Below are 19,058 nucleotides of genomic sequence, written 5' to 3'. Positions count from 1 at the left end.
TAGACAGCAATTTTCGATTCTTACCATAGATTTTCAAGCAGATTTAAGTCAAAACTGTCCACTCAGGAAGATTCACTGTCTTCTCGGTAAGCAACTTCACTCTAGATCTGGCTTTTGTGTTTTATGTTATTATCCTGCTGAAAGGTGAATCCCTTTCCCAGTGTCTGGTGTAAAGCAAACTGAAGCAGGTTTTCCTTTAGAATTTTGCCTGCGCTTAGCTCCATCTGGTTTCTTTTCATCCTGAAAAACTCCCCAGTCTTTGCCGATGTCAAGCATACCCATACCATGATGCAGCCTCCACCATACTTGAAAATAAGGAGGCAGTTACTCAGTTATGTATTGTGTTTGCCCTAAACATAAGGCTTTGAATTTAGGCCAAAAAGTATATTCCTTTGACATGTTTTTTGTTGTTGTTGCAGTATTACTGTAGTGCCTTGTTGTTTTGGAATATGTGTATTCTATATATTTGTATTCTTTCCACTTTGTCATTCTTTCATTGACCAATCCTCAGTTTTCTCCCATCACGGCCATTGAATTCTGTAGCTGGTTTAAAAATCACCAATGGCCTCATGGTAACATCCCTAAGCAGTTTCCTTCCTGTCCTGCAGCTCATTTCAGAAAAACGACTGCATCTGATGTGTCTGGATGGTTTTAATACTTAATCCACAGCAGAATTATTAACTAATAAACTTCTTAACTAATTTAGGCTGGCCTAATCAAAGGGGGTGAATACTTATGCAACGACTATATTTTACTTATTGAATTTTTATTAAATTATATACAGAATTATCTTTTCACTTTGACATGGAGTACTGTGTAGATCAATGGCCATTTAAAAAAATTGATATATTTCAATCTCACTTTGTAATGCAACAAAAGGTGAAACAAGTTAAAGGGGGTGTAGACGTTCGGTAGACATACCTTTTTCATTCCAGCAATATAGTTTTCCTTCCCTCCCTCCAGAAAGGCTCTGCTTGAACTAGCTATCTATAGAACTCCACCCACCATCCAGGCTACCTTTCTCATCTCCAGAGCCCCCAGCCAGCTTCAGCCCTCCAAGGTGTCTCTCTGATGCTCTTACTCAGAGAGAGTACTGGACTAAGTACTGTAAGTAAGTACTGGACTTACTCATTAATAACCAGGTCAGGGGCGAAGCAGAGCATGCCCCCATTACACTGCTGGTAGGAGCGCCAGCCCAGGCCGAATGACATGAGGAACAGCCAGGAGCACTGCAGCAGAGTCATCTGATCATCCAGGTGAAGGTTCCGGAACCCTGCATGAACACACAACACACAGAGCATTGGTCAGGATTGCAGTGTTGTTAGTGCTGGTCTTTTGAGTAATATAAACTCAGCCAAAAAATCAACATCCCTTTTTCAGGACCCTGTCTTTCAAAGATAATTTGTAAAAATCCAAATAACTTCACAGATCTTCATTGTAAAGGGTTTAAACACTGTTTCCCATGCTTGTTCAATGAACCATAAACAATTAATGAACCTGTGGAACGGTCGTTAAGACAATAATAGCTTACAGACAATAGGCAATTAAGGTCATAGTTATGAAAACTTAGGACACTAAAGAGGCCTTTCTACTGACTCTGAAAAACACCAAAAGAAAGATGCCCAGGGTCCCTGCGTGAATGTGCCTTAGGTATGCTGCAAGGAGGCATGAGGACTGCAGATGTGGCCAGGGCAATAAATTGCAATGTCCGTACTGTGAGACGCCTAAGACAGCGCTACAGGGAGACAGGACGGACAGCTGATCGTCCTCGCAGCGGCAGACCATGTGTAACACCTGCACAGGATCGGTACATCCGAACATCACACCTGCGGGACAGGTACAGGATGGCAACAACAACGGCCCAAGTTACACCAGGAACGCACAATCCCTCCATCAGTGCTCAGACTGTCCACAAGAGGCTGGACTGGGGGGTTGTAGGCCTGTTGGTCCTCACCAGACATCACAGACAACAACGTTGCCTATGGGCACAAACCCACCGTCGCTGGACCAGACAGGACTGGCAAAAAGTGCTCTTCACTGACGAGTTGTGGTTTTGTCTCACCAGGGGTGAAAATTGGATTTGCGTTTATCGTCGAAGGAATGAGCGTTACACTGAGGCCTGTACTCTGGAACAGGATCGATTTGGAGGTGGAGGGTCCGTCATGGTCTGGGGCGGTGTATCACAGCATCATCAGACTGAGCTTGTTGTCATTGCATGCAATCTCAACGCCGTGCGTTACAGGGAAGACATCCTCCTCCCTCATGTGGTACCCTTCCTGCAGGCTCATCCTGACATGACCCTCCAGCATGACAATGCCACCAGCCATACTGCTCGTTCTGTGCTTGATTTCCTGCAAGAAAGGAATGGCCAGCGAAGAGCCCGGATCTCAATCCCATTGAATTTCCCCCAGAAATGTCCGGGAACTTGCAGGTGCCTTGGTGGAAAAGTGGGGTAACATCTCACAGCAAGAATAGGCAAATCTGGTGCAGTCCATGAGCAGGAGATGCACTGCAGTACTTAATGCAGCTGGTGGCCACACCAGATACTGACTGTTACTTTTGATTTTGATCCCCCCTTTGTTCAGGGACACATTATTCAATTTCTGTTAGTCACATGTCTGTGGAACTTGTCCAGTTTATGTCTCAGTTGTTGAATCTTATGTTCATACAAATATTTACACATGTTAAGTTTGCTGAAAATAAACACAGTTGACAGTGAGAGGACATTTCTTTTTTTGCTGAGTTTATAATGATAAAATTATATGTCTATTTGATCAAAACATTGATAGAATAAGACAGACAAGACTACATTTAAAACATTTTTTCAATCATGGCCGGTTGTGATACAGCCTGGATTCAAACTAGGGTGTCTATAGTGACGCCTCGAATACTGAGAGACAGTGCCTTAGACCACTGCGCCACTCGGGAGCCCCATAGAGACTAAGATCGGGCATTGTAATTCTAATACACTGTATTGCAGCCATGTAGTGACCATGTTGAATGTGCAGCACACACTGATGCGACCAAGTAAAACTTTTACTCGGACAGCCAAGTCAAAGGGTCGCCAAATGTGACTAAATGGTTGCAGTCTGTAGCCCTGAAAGTGGCCTTTAATTGCAGTTCAATTATCTCTCATTGTTGACACTTTAAAAGTGGAAGTCTTTTCAGATCATATTTGCTTAACCACTCAGTGGTTATGTAAGATTTCTCCACGTCCTTCCCTTCCATGCTAGCTGGCTGCTGGGCGAGACCAAGGCAGAGAGTAAATACTTGGGGGGGGGGGGCGATTACCAAACCATGTGCCTTCTTTCTCATGATTAGGGGCTGGGGATCAACTCAATCCCATTCCATGATCGATAAAATAGAAAATCATGAGATGAATTGAAAATATTATAATTCATTTGAAAGTCACTGGATTGACTTGATTTAGACCTAGATCATTTCCTGAATAAACTTGAGTTGAAACGGAATGGACCAAGCCTAGCCCATTATGGTTAGTCAAATTAGTGCTAAAATGGTCCCTGCGGTCTATGGTCACAGTGTTAATGGAGGTGTACCAGGTGGTCTTACCTGGTAGGGACTTGGCCCACTTGACGGCTGAAACGACCTGCTGTCCGCCCAACCTGTTGAGGGTGGTCATAAGGCGGGTGGAGGTGTCGGGGATGGTGCTGTCGTAGCCAGAGTAAATGGCCTCTGGCTCGATGGCTTTAAGCAGGGACAGCATGGTGGGCACCAGCTGGGGCATGGACTTTGGGATCAGGGTGCATGCCCTTTCATCAGGTGCGTTCGGCTCTGTCGTGGCCTGCTGACCTTTAAATCGGATCAGCTTCTTGTTTTTCCTTGCTGCAAAGACCGAGAAGAGAGAGCGAGAGAATAGAGAGAAGAAAGCGCTAATCAGTAATTTTCCCTGTTAACCCATAACAGTCTAAGCCCTGTCTAAGCCAGAGGAGGGCGGGGGGGGGGGGGGGGGGGTTCTACTAAGCTATATGAAATTGTTTTAAGAAGGTCATACCAAGGATCATTTAGCAATTTGATTTAGACTCCTTGAAGTATCAAAAAAATATAGAAAAAAAACATTTGATTTAACGATTATTTTTCCCCTTATTTGCCCATACAAATGCATTGAATAACAGATTCACTACATGGAACAGATAATCCGTTCCAAAAAATTCAAAAGGAAGTTTGTTCTGAAGTGTCTGTCCTATATCTAAGAGATATAAGAAAGATCAGGAAACATTTGTTATTTAAAAAAAATATAAAAAATATTTAACCCCTTATTGAAGGGGATTGTTTTATTATGCTAATTTGATTTCCGCGGGGGCGTGGACATCGACCTTAGAGGGTTATGGCTAGCTATTGTTTCCCACCTAACCCAGGTGGTGACAGTGTATAGACCACACATACCCTATTCATAACAAAAATATGCAGCCTATAAGATGCTTCATCAGATTACCTCAGCTACAGTTTGCTCATAAAGGTAGGTCATCCACATTGTGTTACGCTTCAAAAGAGTACAGAGTTCAAGGTTTAATTCATTGAAACGAAGAAACTTACTTTCTTGTGTATTTCTATGGGTCTTTAAAAAGAGCAGCGCAACACAAAAAAACACAATGTATTTTGGATTTGTTGAAAAACTTTGATCGATTTATCTTTTCTGTTACAATATGTGCTGAATGCCTCCGGTTGAGAGGGTTACCATCAAAAACGATGTATTTTTTCCCCTCCTTTTTTAATTTCCTCCATAAATGTTTCTATGGCAACTAAGAGCCTTTCTGGTACGTCCCCAGGTTTTGGTTGTCTGCTGATGCACCCGCATCCGTCAATGTATTTTTTCCGCCCACTCTGATTCGTACATCTAAATCATTAACAATTTCATACCCTGCAGCCCTGAATTAATGAACATATATAAATAACAAGAAGTGCATCAACGTGAATTATTGTCCATTTCCATTTTTTGTTGAAGTCCACAGTGGCAGAGTAGAGCTAATGTGAGCCTTCAATCTTTCTATGGCTCAGGGACATGGGAGGAACTGGGTCTGAGCGAATGATTGTTGTTGATCACTGGCTCTGACCCTTGTTTGAAACACTGGGCCAGAGATGATACATTAGGTTAGCTCATGTCAACATAAACTCTGGGAATCAAGGCCCTCTACTGGTTTATGTGAATCCAATACTAAATCCTACCTCTAATCACAACCTCTATAGGGGACAAAACATATAAAGCCCTGCCTTTCAGAGACAACACATGCTGAAAATGTCCTCTGATTCAACTTTGCTGAATAACTATGCTTGCCATAAGACTGTGTATATACACTACACTTCCACTTATATGAGAACAATATGAATGTGGTGGTGCCACTTACCTTCCAGGTTCATCCCTGCTTGGAGACACTTGCGGAAGCGGCACGCCGGACAGTTCTTCCTGCGGATCCTGTCTATGATGCAGTCATTCCTCCCGGCACACAGATAGTTGTGTTGTCCTGGCGATGGAGGAATAAGGTAATTACTAGCAAGAGGGTTGAAGATGATTAGCCCAAGCACTACAGGTTGCCCGCACACCAAACACCTGTTTGACTAAACCTGCCGGCATCATGACATAACAGTCAGCAGCCAACAGTTAAGGTGACAGCTCGTTCACTTTCTGTGGTTGACACCCCTCCACGGCCAGCCAAAATAGTAGCCTGTTTTTTAAAACGGGGATGAAGAGATTTTCACGTATTCTTTTTATACTCTGCCTATGCTCTGGGTGTAATGTTTTTAGCTGTTGACAATGTGTCTGAAGTCAGATAAGTAGTTTTAAATGAGTGGGGGTTGATTGTTTGACAGAGCCTGGATAATGTCAGCGGAACATAATCTTTTGCCAGATTAACAAATTCTTTGAGGCATACTTTAATATAAGCAACACGTAACCAACTCAGTGGTCCCTTACAACATTTCACAGTTTTTAAAAAAGGACCCTAGTTAATCTATTAATATACTGATAACATTTTTAAAACCAACTAAAAAAAATAATACTTATTAATGAAATCAAATGCTACAGGACAATCTTCCTATGTGATATCTTTAAAAAAAAAAACGTTAAAAAATAATGTAGTCACATTTAGTGAAAGCTAAGAGTCAAAGCTCTGCAGAACAATGCCAACCTGGAACCTGCAACGTCAAATCCAGCTAACTGTAATGCAGTGCTAACTCAGCCTCTAAGTCAAAATTATGTTCACAGTCCCCAAATCCAGAACAAATTCAAGAAAGCGTACAGTATTATATAGAGCACTTATTGCATGGAACTTCCTTCCATCTCATGTTGCTCAAATAAACAGCAAACCTGGTTTCTAAAAACAGATAAAGCAACACCTCGCGGCACAACGCCTCTCCCCTATTAGACCGTTTTTGTGTATGCATTGATATATCGGCTGTTTGCCTTTTTAAAAAAGTATGTAGTTCTGTCCTTGAGCTGTTCTTGTCTATTGATGTTCTGTATTATGTCATTCTGTATTATATTTCATGTTTTGTGTGGACCCCAGGAAGACTAGCTGCTGATTTCGCAACAGCTAATGGGGATCCTAATAAAATACCAAATACCCAAAAAATTGGCTATATCGTCAAAAACATTTTTGGTTATGAATTTAAGTTTAGGCACGTGGTTAAAGAGAAATTTCAAAATATTTCAACTTCATATTCATCATTTCCAGCACCACCCTAACACCAACATATGTGAAAATGGCGCATTTCTATGTTTTGTAGATAAAAACTGAGTGTTTCCAATGACATGGATGTGCATCATGTGATTTTAACCAATTATGATGATGAAATTGGAAACACATCTTACTCTGTATTTTTTACTACAAAACATAGAACTGCGGAAATTTCACAAACACTACATGACCAAAAGTATGTGGACACCTGCTCGTCAAACATCTCATTCTAAAATCATGGGCATTAATATGGAGTTGTTCCCCCACTTTGCTGCCACTCTTCTAGGAAGGCTTTCCACTAGATGTTGGAACATTGCTGTGGGGACTTGCTTCCATTCAGCCACAAGAGCATTAGTGAGGTCGGGCACTGATGTCGGGCGATTAAGCCTGGCTTGCAATCGGTTTTCCAATTCATCTCAAAGGTGTTTGATGGGGTTGAGGTCAGGGCTCTGTGCAGGCCAGTCAAGTTCTTATACACCGATCTCGACAAACAGTTTCTGTATGGACCTTGCTTTGTACACGGGCATTGTCATGCTGAAACAGGAAAGGGCCTTCCCCAAACTGTTGCCACAAAGTTGGAAGCACAGAATCGTCTAGAATGACATTGTATGCCGTAACGTTAAGATTTCCCTTCACTGGCACTAAGGGGCCTAGCCCGAACCACGAAAAACAGACCCAGACTATTATTATCCGGGTCCCGTTCTGTGAGCTTGTGTGGCCTACCACTTCGCGGCTGAACCGTTGTTGCTCCTAGACGTTTCCACTTCACAATAACAGCACATACAGTTAACCGGGGCAACCCTAGCAGGGTAGCAATTTGACAAATTTACTTGTTGGAAAGGTGGCATTCTATGACTGTCCCACGTTGAAAGTCACTAAGCTCTTCAGTAAGGCTATTCTACTGCCAATGTTTGTCTATGAAGATTGCGTGGTGGTGTGCTGAATTTTATACACCTATCAGCAACGTGTATTGCTGAAAAAGCCAAATCCAATAATTTGAAGGGGTGGCATTGACCCTATAAATAGTACTGTTAGGAGATCTGGAGAGACCGGGTCAGTCAATTACTAATACGCTTATTGAAAGTATTTATCTTAAATTCACAATCTGTGGATTCTATCCGATTAGAAAGATTGAAATTGTACGTTAAACATCCCAGCATAGTTGAAAGATATGTGTTGCGTAGAAACCCGAAGTGGGTGGCCAGCAGAGATAGATGGGATGGGCTAAGGGAAGCTGAGGGTTGGGATGTGGAATTGGAGACAAGTCGGAGTAGAGTTGCTGTGTGGGAGATAGAATGATGGTCAAAGATAAAAGTTTTAAAAAGTCTAAATAAAACACAATATAAAGTCAGTTTGAATGACACGGAGGGGCAGTGTTTTTACAACTAATGCCGGTTTGCCTGAGGCTGATGCCGTGCATGTGTTTGTACACATGCATATACACACACACATTCAAATAAACACACACAAGAATACACACATACATGTAATAGTGCCAGGCATGCACACAACCATATAGAGTTGGCATTGCTGTTATGATTTTAGTTGTCCTTGATGTCCTTTGTTCAAAATGTATTATTTTGTTTAATTATTATTTGTTGCATTTTTATTTGCTGTTTTCTTCTGTCTTTTCCTTGTTTCTTTTTAGTTAATTCTCTTGGTTATTGGAGCATTGGGGGTTCTTGGAGTGTGGAATGGAATTAATTGTATTTTTTAGTTTTCTTCTTGGGGGAGGGTTGACTGTGGGAGGGGTCTCGAATGGTTGAGGGAAAACTATTGGGGAACTGTGGGGGAATCGGGTTCACGTTTTTGTCCTGGTGGTAGATCTGTCCATTGATTGCTTCTGTGTGTCGCTCTGAATGGGAATCTGTTGAATGACTGGTATGATGTAGTTGTGGAGCGGCTTCACTGCAAGTGTATTGTATGTTTCGGATATTCAATAAATAAATAAATAAAAATAATAATAAAAATAATAATTTGAAGGGGTGTCCACATACTTTTGTATATATAGCGTAAGAACTTTGAAGTGAGGCTCAACTTCTCAGCTGTTTTGGTGCCCTGACTACCATGCCGTGAATAGCGTGAAGCGAACCTGTGCACATGCGTAGATACTGTGTGTGACTTTGTGAGAGCGAAGTGTTGAATCTCGCTTTTCTCAATATCTCCGGTGCTGCCCGTGGCAACTTCATTTTGATGAGTCTACCTTTAAGAAGAGAAATAGGTGGGGTTAAGCCATTTGTGGCTGTGGTAACTAGTGACAACTGCAGCCATTGCAAACAGCAGTGCAAACAATCCATCCATAAACTAAACAAACAGTGCCAGCTAGAATCCCAGAAGCATCCGCTCTCTAATCCATTCGTCATACTATAGGCTAGTGAAGAGGACTTGGCTGGCGGTGCGAGGCTAGCCCTGTTTGCCAGGCTACCTCCAGTCCTACTAAGAACATGATCAGGATTAATGGAAATAGTGGGAGATGGAAGAGGGACGGGAACTCTTGTTGGAAGCAATTGCCATCCAAACATGACTTGGGTGTCCTGTTAGTAAGAGAGCTCCTGCGAGAATCCCAGGGGTGCCTTTATACACAATATCATGCTATATCTTACAGTGCCTTCAGAAAGTATTCACACCCCTTGACTTTTCCCACATTTTGTTGTGTTAAAGCCTGAATTTAAAAAGGATTAAACCCCCATAACGTCAACGTTGGATTATGTTTTTAGAATTTTGTACTAATTAATAAAAAATGAAAGGCTGAAATGTCTTGAGTCAATACGTTTGCAATGCCTTTGTTATGGCAAAGCCTAAATAAGTCCATGCGTCAAACATTTCTTAAGAAGTCCCATAAATTGCATGGACTCCGTGTGCAATAATAGTGCTTTAGTGCTTAACACAATCGTTTCTTTATGACTACCTCGTCTCTGTACTCCTGTGGTGGTTCATTTATTTACTGTCAAATGAGGAGAGACTAACTTAACACACAAGTCAGAGTTATACTTAAACTAGGATCTTTAATAGTGAGAGCTTTGCAATAGCGATGGCAGGTCGACGAATCACCGTTTCTGATGATCCGTTGAGAGCGGCGAGACAAAAGTACAAAGGTCTTTTATTGCCAAGATACACCCCTTTCAACCTACATGACGAACAACAGATATATAGAACGGGTCACAAGGTTAAGATTTGTATGAAAAATACCTATAATATATAGCAAACAGTATCTGCTGTGTCAACAGTTTTCATTGTATAGACCAGTGTCTGTCCCTCCGACTCCAAACTGGAACCATCTCTCCCTGGTACGGTATAGAACAGAAACATTAACTCATGCTCTGGAATGCTCTTTAGGTTTTATCACCCAAAAGACATCGTAAATCTCCTGTCAGTGTGATCTCCCAGAGGCCCATCGTCAGTAGAACACACACACACACACACAAAAGTTAAGAATACTCTATTCTGTTCAATAAAACAACCATGATGCAATAAAGGTATTTTAACATAATCTTGCCACCATACCCCACACATACAATTATCTCAGTCGAGCAGTGATTTTTAAACACAGATTAAACCACAAAGACCAGGGAGGTTTTTCAGTGACTAGCAAAGGGAACCTATTGGTAGATGGGTAAAAAAACAAAACATGGAATATCCCTTTGAGCATGGTGTTATTAATTACACTTTACACGCAGTCAGTACAAATATACATGCGTCCTTACAAACTAATTTGCCAGAGAGGAAGGAAACCGCTCAGGGATTTCACCATGAGGCCAATGGTGACTAAAGCTGCAATATGTAATATTTTGGGAGAACTGACCAAATTCACATAGAAAGTGAGGTATATATATCTGTCATTTTTATTCAAAGCAAGTCTAAGAAGGTTATGGAAAAGATATTTCACAGCGGTTAAGATGGTATAGAATAGAGCTAAGCACAGGCAAAATCCTAGAGGAAAACCTGGTTCAGTCTGTTTTCCGAAAGACACTGGGAAATAAATTCATCTTCAGCAGGACAATAACCTAATATACACTGTAGTTGATTATCAAGATGCCACTGAATGTTCCTGAGAGGCCTAGTTACCATTTTGACCATTGTCTTGAAAATCTATGGCAAGGCTTGGCTGTCTAGCAATGATCAACAACCAACTTGACATAGCTTGAAGAATTACAAAAATAATGCAAATATTGTCAAATCCAGGTGTGCAAAGCTTAGAGACTCACAGCTATAATCACTGCCAAAGGTGATTCTAACATGTATTGACTCAGGGGTGTGAATACTTATGTAAATGTACTTCTGTATTTCAATAAATGTGCTAACATTTCTAAAAACATGTTTTTGCTTTGTCATTATGGGGTATTGTGTGAAAAAATTATATTTAATACATTTTCAATTCAGGCTGTAACAACAAAATGTGGAATAAATCAAGGGGTATGAATACTTTCTGAAGGCACTTGTTGGTATGATTTACCTAAAAAAAAATATTGTATTGTCACTAATAACACACTTATTTTGAATATTTTCGTTCCAGTTTTCAATCCATCACAGGGCGATGAAGAGGATAACTACTGTTAAGTCCAACTGAGTGGTTAGTTATACAAAAAAATAGCAAAATAGAAAAAAGCCCCATTACACTAACACTGCGACCGTGGAAATGTTTGTAATGACCAGCAGCATACCACCCTGCATACCACTGCTGGCTTGCTTCTGAAGCTAAGCAGGCTTGGTCCTGGACAGTCCCCTGGATGGGAGACCAGATGCTGCTGGAAGTGGTGTTGGAGGGCCAGTAGGAGGCCCTCTTTCCTCTGGTCTAAAAAATATTCCAATGCCCCAGGGCAGTGACACTGCCCTGTGTAGGGTGCTTTCTTTTGGATGGGACATTAAACGGGAGTCCTGACTCTCTGAGGTCATTAAAGATCCCATGGCACTTATCGTAGGGGTGTTAACCCTGGTGTCCTGGCTAAATTCCCAATCTGGCCCTCAAACGGTCACCTAATAATCCCCAGTTTACAATTGGCTCATTCATCCCCCTCTCCCCTGTAACTATTCCCCAGGTCGTTGCTGTAAATGTGTTCTCAGTCAACTTACCTGGTAAAATAACGGATAAATAAAAAAACACAACACGGTAATGGCTGAAATGGGCTACGATGGAATACATTGGCTTTCTGTTGAATATATAAGAACGCTAAAGTTTCACCTGTGACTTAACGCACAAAAACAACCTTATTTTGATGGTTGTTAATTTTTTGTGGAATTGAAAAAGTAATAATTTAATACAGTTGAAATGTTTACAAATTAGATGCGCTGAAATGAAAACAACTTCTGAAAATGGACACTCGAACTATAGTGATACAGTGCATTCAGAAAGTATTCAGACCCCTCAACTTTATCCACATTTTCTTACTTGACAGGATTATTCTAAAATAGATTAAATAAAAAATAAAAATCCTCATCAACCTACACAAAAAACAGGTTTTTAGAAATGTTTTCTAATTTATAAAAATAAAAACAGAAATACCTTATTTACATAATTCTTCAAACCATTTGCTATGAACCTCGAAATTGAGCTCAGGTCCATCCTGTTTCCATTGATCATCCTTGATGTTTCTACAACTTGGTTTGAGTCCACCTGTGGTAAATTCAATTGATTGGACATGATTTGGAAAGGCACATACCTGTCTATATAAAGTTGACAGTGCATGTCACAGCAAAAACCAAGCCATTAGGTCGAAGGAATTGTCCGTAGAGCACAGAGACTGGATTGTATCAAGGCACAGATCTGGGGAAGGGTACCAAAACAATGTCTACAGCATTGAAGGTCCCCAAGAACACAGTGGCCTCCATAATTTTTAAATGGAAGAAGTTTGGAAAGACCAAAACACTTCCTAGAGCTGCCCGCCTGGCCAAACTGAGCAATCGGGGGAGAAGGGCCTTGGTCAGGGAGGTGACCAATAACCGATAGTCACTCTGACAGCACTCCAGAGTTCCTCTGGCGAGATGGGAGAACCTTCTAAAAGGACAACCATCTCTGCAGCAACCCACCAATCAGGCCTTTATGGTAGAGTGGCCAGACGGAAGCCACTCCTCAAAAAAAGGTACATGCCAGCCCACTTGGAGTTTTCCAAAAGGCACCTAAAAGACTCTCAGACCATGAGAAACAAGATTCTCTCTGGTCTGATGAAACCAAGATTAAACTCTTTGGCCTGAATGCCAAGCGTCACGTCTGGAGGAAACCTGGCACCATCCCTACAGTGAAGCATGGTTGTGGCAGCATAATGCTGTGGGGATGTTTTTCAGCGGCAGGGACTGGTAGACTAGTCAGGATTGAGGGAAAGATAAACGGAGCAAAGTACAGAGATCCTTGATGAAAACCTACCAGAGAACGCTCAGGACCTCAGATGGGGGTCAAGGTTCACCTTCCAACAGGACAACGACCTTAAGCACACAGCCAAGACAACGCAGGATTGGCTTCGGGACAAGTCTCTGAATGTCCTTGAGTTGCCCAGCCAGAGCCAGAACTTGAACCCCTTCTAACATCTCTGGAGAGGCCTGAAAATAGCTGTGCAGCAACGCTCCCCATCCAACCTGACAGAGCTTGAGAGGATCTGCAGAGAAGAATGGGAGAAACTCCACAAATGAAGGTGTGCCAAGCTTGTAGTGTCATACCCAAGAAGACTCGAGGGTCTAATCGCTGCCAAAGGTACTTCATCAAAGTACTGAGTAAAGGGTCTGAATAATTATGTAAATGTGATAGTTTTTTGTTTTTAATACATTTGCAAAAATGTCTAAAAAGCTGTTTTTGCTTCGTCATTATGGGGTATTGTGTGTAGATTGATGAGGAAAATTAACAATTTAATCCATTTTAGAAAAATGCTGTAACGTAACAAAACGTGTATTAAGTCAACGGGTCCAAATACTTTCCAAATGCACTGTATGTCTGGTTTCGCAAACAATGTAAAGTATGTTTAGATAGGTGTAATCTAGAGCCAAGTGTGTTATTTAGAGGGTATCCTGCTATTGACACGCTTGTTGAATTATACAAGAGAATGTAACAACAACAGTCATTAATAAGGCAGTCTAGACAGCGCAGGTGAGTGCAGGTAGGTTAGACAGCAAGTGTCTGGTGGATGCACCCCTGTGGCAAAATTTGAGATTGTGTTTTTTTACATTGGATAAAAGTAGTGACTCAGAGCAGCTAGAAAATTGTATATCATACACTACAGTTGAGGAACAATGGGAAAGTATTTCTGCTTTGAAAGTTGATAAACTTGTAACCTCACTTTTGAGAAAATGGCCCATGAATGTTTTGGTAAACCTACCTCTTTGTCTATACCCATTTAGCATCGTTCACACCCTCTTAAGCCTTAGCCCCACCCATCTCTATAAGCATTCACATGTGAGGCCATGTACTAAACAACCAAAGACTAAAGGCTGGTTTATACTACAGGTGCATTTGTAAATTCAATCTGGAGTGCCAGAGTGCAACCTGGGCGTTCGTAAAATTCAGAGCGTTTCGCTCTCGGAGCACTGGACGCTCTGGCCGAGGAGTAGGGTTGATCCGAGCCTTCTGACCTAACAACAGCAGTCAAGCTCCCAAGCTAACTGGCTAACATTGTCTAGCTTGCTAGCTACAGTACTTCCAGACATATGAGAGAACAGCTCACTCACCCTATCAGAGCTGGTTTGACTGTTTTTATGTTATCATGAGCGTTGGTGACTGCGACTATGTTACTGGCAACAATTTAATCACCCTTTGTTTACCAATGTTTACTGACACCGGCCATATTCAAATGGGTTGTTGAGTGTTCGTAAATTCGTCAGTTATTCTGCGATCTGGCACTCAGGCGAGAGTGCTCTGAAATCGGAGTAGATAGCCAGGCAAATGTTTTATGTGCTATAATTGAGTTAATAGCTGATGGATTATAAAAATTCATCCATTGTCCAACTGTAGCATTTATTACAATTGTTTTTAAAACCTTTTAACAATTTTGATGACCGTTGCTACTAACAAATTCACAAAGACCTTATCCAGTAAAACCAAATAATGTGAAGTGCATTTTTTATTTAGGATGACAACTTGATCAAGTGCCCACAAATCATTAGAATCATTGCAGTTATAACGCTATTGGGTTTTGTGCATAAATACATTTCTTAACTCTCCTAGCGAAGTGATAATAGACCCACATTCCAAGCAGGAATTAAAACAGGATTTAAAGCCAAATTAGATGATGAATGATCAAATCACTAATTCATGCAAAGGAGGGCACAGGAGAGACTGTTGGTGTTTAATATTGCATATCAGGTCAAATCAAATTTCCAGTACAGTGATTGAGGGACATTAATAAAGTAGAAGCATTATTAAAGGTGGGTTTTATTTACCATCTGTGTTTTGTCGTGCTCTCCATCCTTCACCATAGCGACATCAACCATAGAATGGGGGAAGAAAGACAAAAATAACAGATATAACATCTTATTGCTTAAAGTACACCTAAGTATTACAAATGCATATTTACAAATGGTTTAAAAAAAATGACTTGGTAATTTACAGTTGAATAATGTATACAATATGTTGAGATTATCCTTGAAATAAAAATAATGCTCAAATATTGAATTTCACTCGCTGATATTTAAACTCAAGGTTTTAATTTGACAAATGGAAAGTAATTTCAATTATTTTGAATACAATTAACACACTCATGTATGCACTTTCATGTGAATGAAATGGTTGTGTTAAACTATACTGTAAATACACCTACAGTAACCTAAATAAATATATTCAGATGGCCATGAACAATGACAATAGGGGTAACAATAGCATTGCTGCCGACTTTTCAAATATTCAGAACAGTTCAATGGACTTCAAAAGGGATTGTAGTGACTGGTACATTGGTAGTGACTGTGGTAGTGAGCTTGGAATAACAATGTAGGCTACGTTAAAGCTGCGATATGTAACTTTCTGAGCGACCTGATCAAATTCACAGAAATGTTAGTTATAGATCTGTCACTAAGCAGCGGTAGATCGGTTCTGTGAGCGCCATTTCTATGCTTCCCGTTCTTAAGTTTCGTTTTTGTGTCTTTTACTTTTGGATTTGTACACCAGCTTATTTTTTAGTAGAGAGCGCTGGCTAACAAATACATTTTGGGTTATAAAAAAATATTTACGTGGTTTACATGGTACGATGACTTTCCACACTATACTTGCTTGTTTTGTCACAAACTGAAATTAGGCAAACTAGACCTAATTTGACCTAATCCGCTCGCGCGCATTTTGATTTTGTACACCCACACCAGCCGCGATCAGGACACGAAGGTTGAAATATCAAAACGAACTCTAAACCAACTATATTAAATTGGGACAGGTTGAAAAGCATTAAACATTTATTACAATTTAGCTAGCTAGCTTGCTGTTGCTAGCTAATTTGTCCTGGAATATAAACATTTGGTTTTTATTTGACCTGAAATGCACAAGGTCCTCTATTCCGACAATTAATCCACAGATAAAAGGGTAAAAGTTAGTTTTGTAGTAATCTCTCCTCCTTCAGGCTTCTTCTTCTTTGGACTATATGGCAGTTGGCAACCAACTTTAAGGTGCATTACACTAACAACTGGACTGGAATGTGGACCTCAGTTGATTTTTCAATCATCCACGTGGGTATATGCTCCTAAAAACCAATGAGGAGATGGCCCATGGGTATAAGCTCCTAAAAACCAATGAGGAGATGGGAGAGACGGGACTTGCAGCGCGTAAAGAGTCACAAATAGAACCAAGTTCTATTTTAGCGCCTGGCTACGCAGACGCTTGTTGACGCGCGTGAGCAGCGTGGGTGCAATGATTGAATAACATGTATGTGTACATTTATTTTGTAACGCGAGCGCACGCGACGCGAGCGGTGTGGTCAGCATGTAAGAGTCCAACTAACTCCAGACACTGGTCTGAACGACAAGGCAACTTCCTTGAGGGGAAATGCTTAGTTTGGCAGGAAGTGCCTAGGCTATATAAACAAAAAAAACACAGCGAGGGAGCAGCATTGTGTGTGTTCACCTCCTGCAAAGCACACGTCCTTATCATCTAGCTCCATGTGCGAGCCGCAACAGCCACACTTCACTCATTCTATATAGCCCCTTTGCCTCATTAGATGAAACTAATGTAAAGACCATTTCTTTTCCTAAAACAGTAATTATACAAAATACAAACTCAAGATCATGTCAAGATAACCCCTTGAAGATGTAACGCAAGACACACAACGCCACAGCATCTCTCGCATATGGAACAAGTAAGCAGATCATGTAATTCTAATGACCAACAGTAGTTTGGACAGGCTGTTCTGAGGTATAGGACGCAAACAATCCATTCTAGTGTTGCATACAGTGCATTCAGAAAGAATTCAGACCCCTTGACTTTTACCACTTTGTTATGTTACTGCCTTATTCTAAAAATATTTTTTTCTTCTCATCAATCTACACACAAAACCCCATAATGACAAAGTCAAAAAAGGTTTTTATAAATTTTTGCAAATGTATAAAAAAAGAAGAAATATCACATTTACTTAAGTTTTCAGACCCTTTTACTCAGTACTTTGTTGAAGCCCGTTTGGCAGCAATTACAGCCTTGAGTCTTCTTGGGTATGACACTACAAGCTTGGCACACCAGTATTTGGAGAGTTTCTCCCATTCTTCTCTGCAGATCCTCTCAAGCTCTGTCAGGTTGGATGGGGAGCATTGCTGCACATCTATTTTCAAGTCTCTCCAGAGATGTTAGATGGGGTTCAAGTCCTGGCTCTGGCTGGGCCACTCAAGGACATTCAGAGACTTGTCCAGAAGCCAATCTTGCGTTGTCTTGGATGTGTGCTTAGGGTTGTTGTCCTGTTGGAAGGTGAAATTTGCCCCATCTGAGGTCCTGAGCGCTCAGGAGCAGGTTTTCATCAAGGATCTCTCTACTTTGCTCTGTTCATATTTCCCTCAATCCTGACTAGTCTCCCAGTCCCTGCAACTGAAAAACACCACCACAGCAATATGCTGCCACCACCATGCTTCACTGTGCCAGGTTTTCTCCAGACGTGACGCTTGGCATTCCCCGATTCCTCAGTTTGGCCGGGCGGCCAACTCTAGGAAGAGACTTGGTGGTTCCAAACTTCTTCCATTTAAGAATGATGGAAGCCACTGTGTTCTTGGGGACCTTCAATGCTGCAGACATTTTTTGGTACCCTTACCCAGATCTGTGCCTTGACACAATCATGTCCCGGAGCTCTACGGACAATTCCTTTGACCTCATTTTATTTAACAAGGCAAGTCAGTTATGAACAAATTCTTATTTACAATGAAGGCCTACCCCAGCCAAACCTGGTACAATTGTGCGCCGCCCTATTGGACTCCCAATCACGGCCAGATGTGATGCAGCCTGGATTCGAACCAGGGACTGCAGTGACGCCTCTGGCACTGAGATGCAGTGCCTTAGACCGCTGCACCACTCGGAAGCCTCATGGCTTGGTTTTTGCTGTGACATGCACTGTCAACTGTAGGACCTTATATAGACAGGTGTGTGCCATTTCAAATCATGTCCAATCAATTTAATTTACCACAGGTGGACTCCATTCAAGTTGTAGGAATATATCAAGGATGATCAATGGAAACAGGATGCACCGGAGGTCAAATTCGAGTCTCATAGCAAAGGGACTGAATACTTAAGTAAATAAGGTATTTCAGTTTTACATTAGCAAACATTTCTACAAAACTGTTTTTGCTTTGTCATTATGGGGTATTGTGTGTAGATTGATGAGGGAAAAAAAACAATTTAATCCATTTTAGAATAAGGCTGTAACGTAACTAAATGTGGAAAAAGTCAAGGGAAGGGAGAGGAAAGGGCGATACCTAGTCAGTTGGACAAATTAATGTATCCAACTGAAATGTGTCATCCGCATTTAACCGAATCCCTCAATCAGGTCTGAATACTTTCCGAATGCACTATATATGAACATTATGGGTTGGACACAAAAATAGCAACACAGACACCACAGCCTTATGGAACACCATGAGACACTAGCCTACCCCTAGCTGGTGTAATACTAAGGCAACCTTTTCTGATTATTGTGTGGACCTAAAATGTCTCTCCTCCTAATCTTACTTTTTTTTTTAAAGAACATTTGTTCAATAAAATATTATACTCAAATAAATGTTTTAATAAAGAACCAAGTGGTATGCTTTTGTTCTAATATCTAGGCTATCCTATAGGTAAGGACAACACTTAGAGAGTCCACATGTTGTGTCAACGAAAGGATATACAAGTGTACTGCTGCAGAACTCAATGTATATATCACCACAATAGATGTGCCATTATGTATGTTCTACTATAGTCGGTCAACGAAGGGTAGGACTGTGCATGAATGG

At 41.1% G+C, this 19,058-nt stretch overlaps 1 protein-coding gene across 8 annotated transcripts in view; it reads right to left on the bottom strand.

Moving 5' to 3' along the window:
* LOC139583754 (glucocorticoid receptor-like) overlaps positions 1–19,058 on the bottom strand; it is a 123,059-nt gene that overhangs the window by 11,271 nt on the left and 92,730 nt on the right. For all 8 annotated transcript variants that reach the window (XM_071415230.1, XM_071415249.1, XM_071415198.1 and 5 more), the window contains 4 exons: positions 15,054–15,080; positions 5,364–5,480; positions 3,571–3,843; positions 1,129–1,273 (listed from right to left, as the gene is read on the bottom strand). In XM_071415230.1, the coding sequence (XP_071271331.1) occupies positions 1,129–1,273; positions 3,571–3,843; positions 5,364–5,480; positions 15,054–15,080 (562 nt within the window). The remainder of the gene's footprint in view (positions 1–1,128; positions 1,274–3,570; positions 3,844–5,363; positions 5,481–15,053; positions 15,081–19,058) is intronic.

The sequence above is a fragment of the Salvelinus alpinus genome, chromosome 1, assembly GCF_045679555.1.
Source record: "Salvelinus alpinus chromosome 1, SLU_Salpinus.1, whole genome shotgun sequence".
NCBI lineage: Eukaryota > Metazoa > Chordata > Actinopteri > Salmoniformes > Salmonidae > Salvelinus > Salvelinus alpinus.
This window is presented reverse-complemented; position numbering and strand designations above follow the sequence as displayed.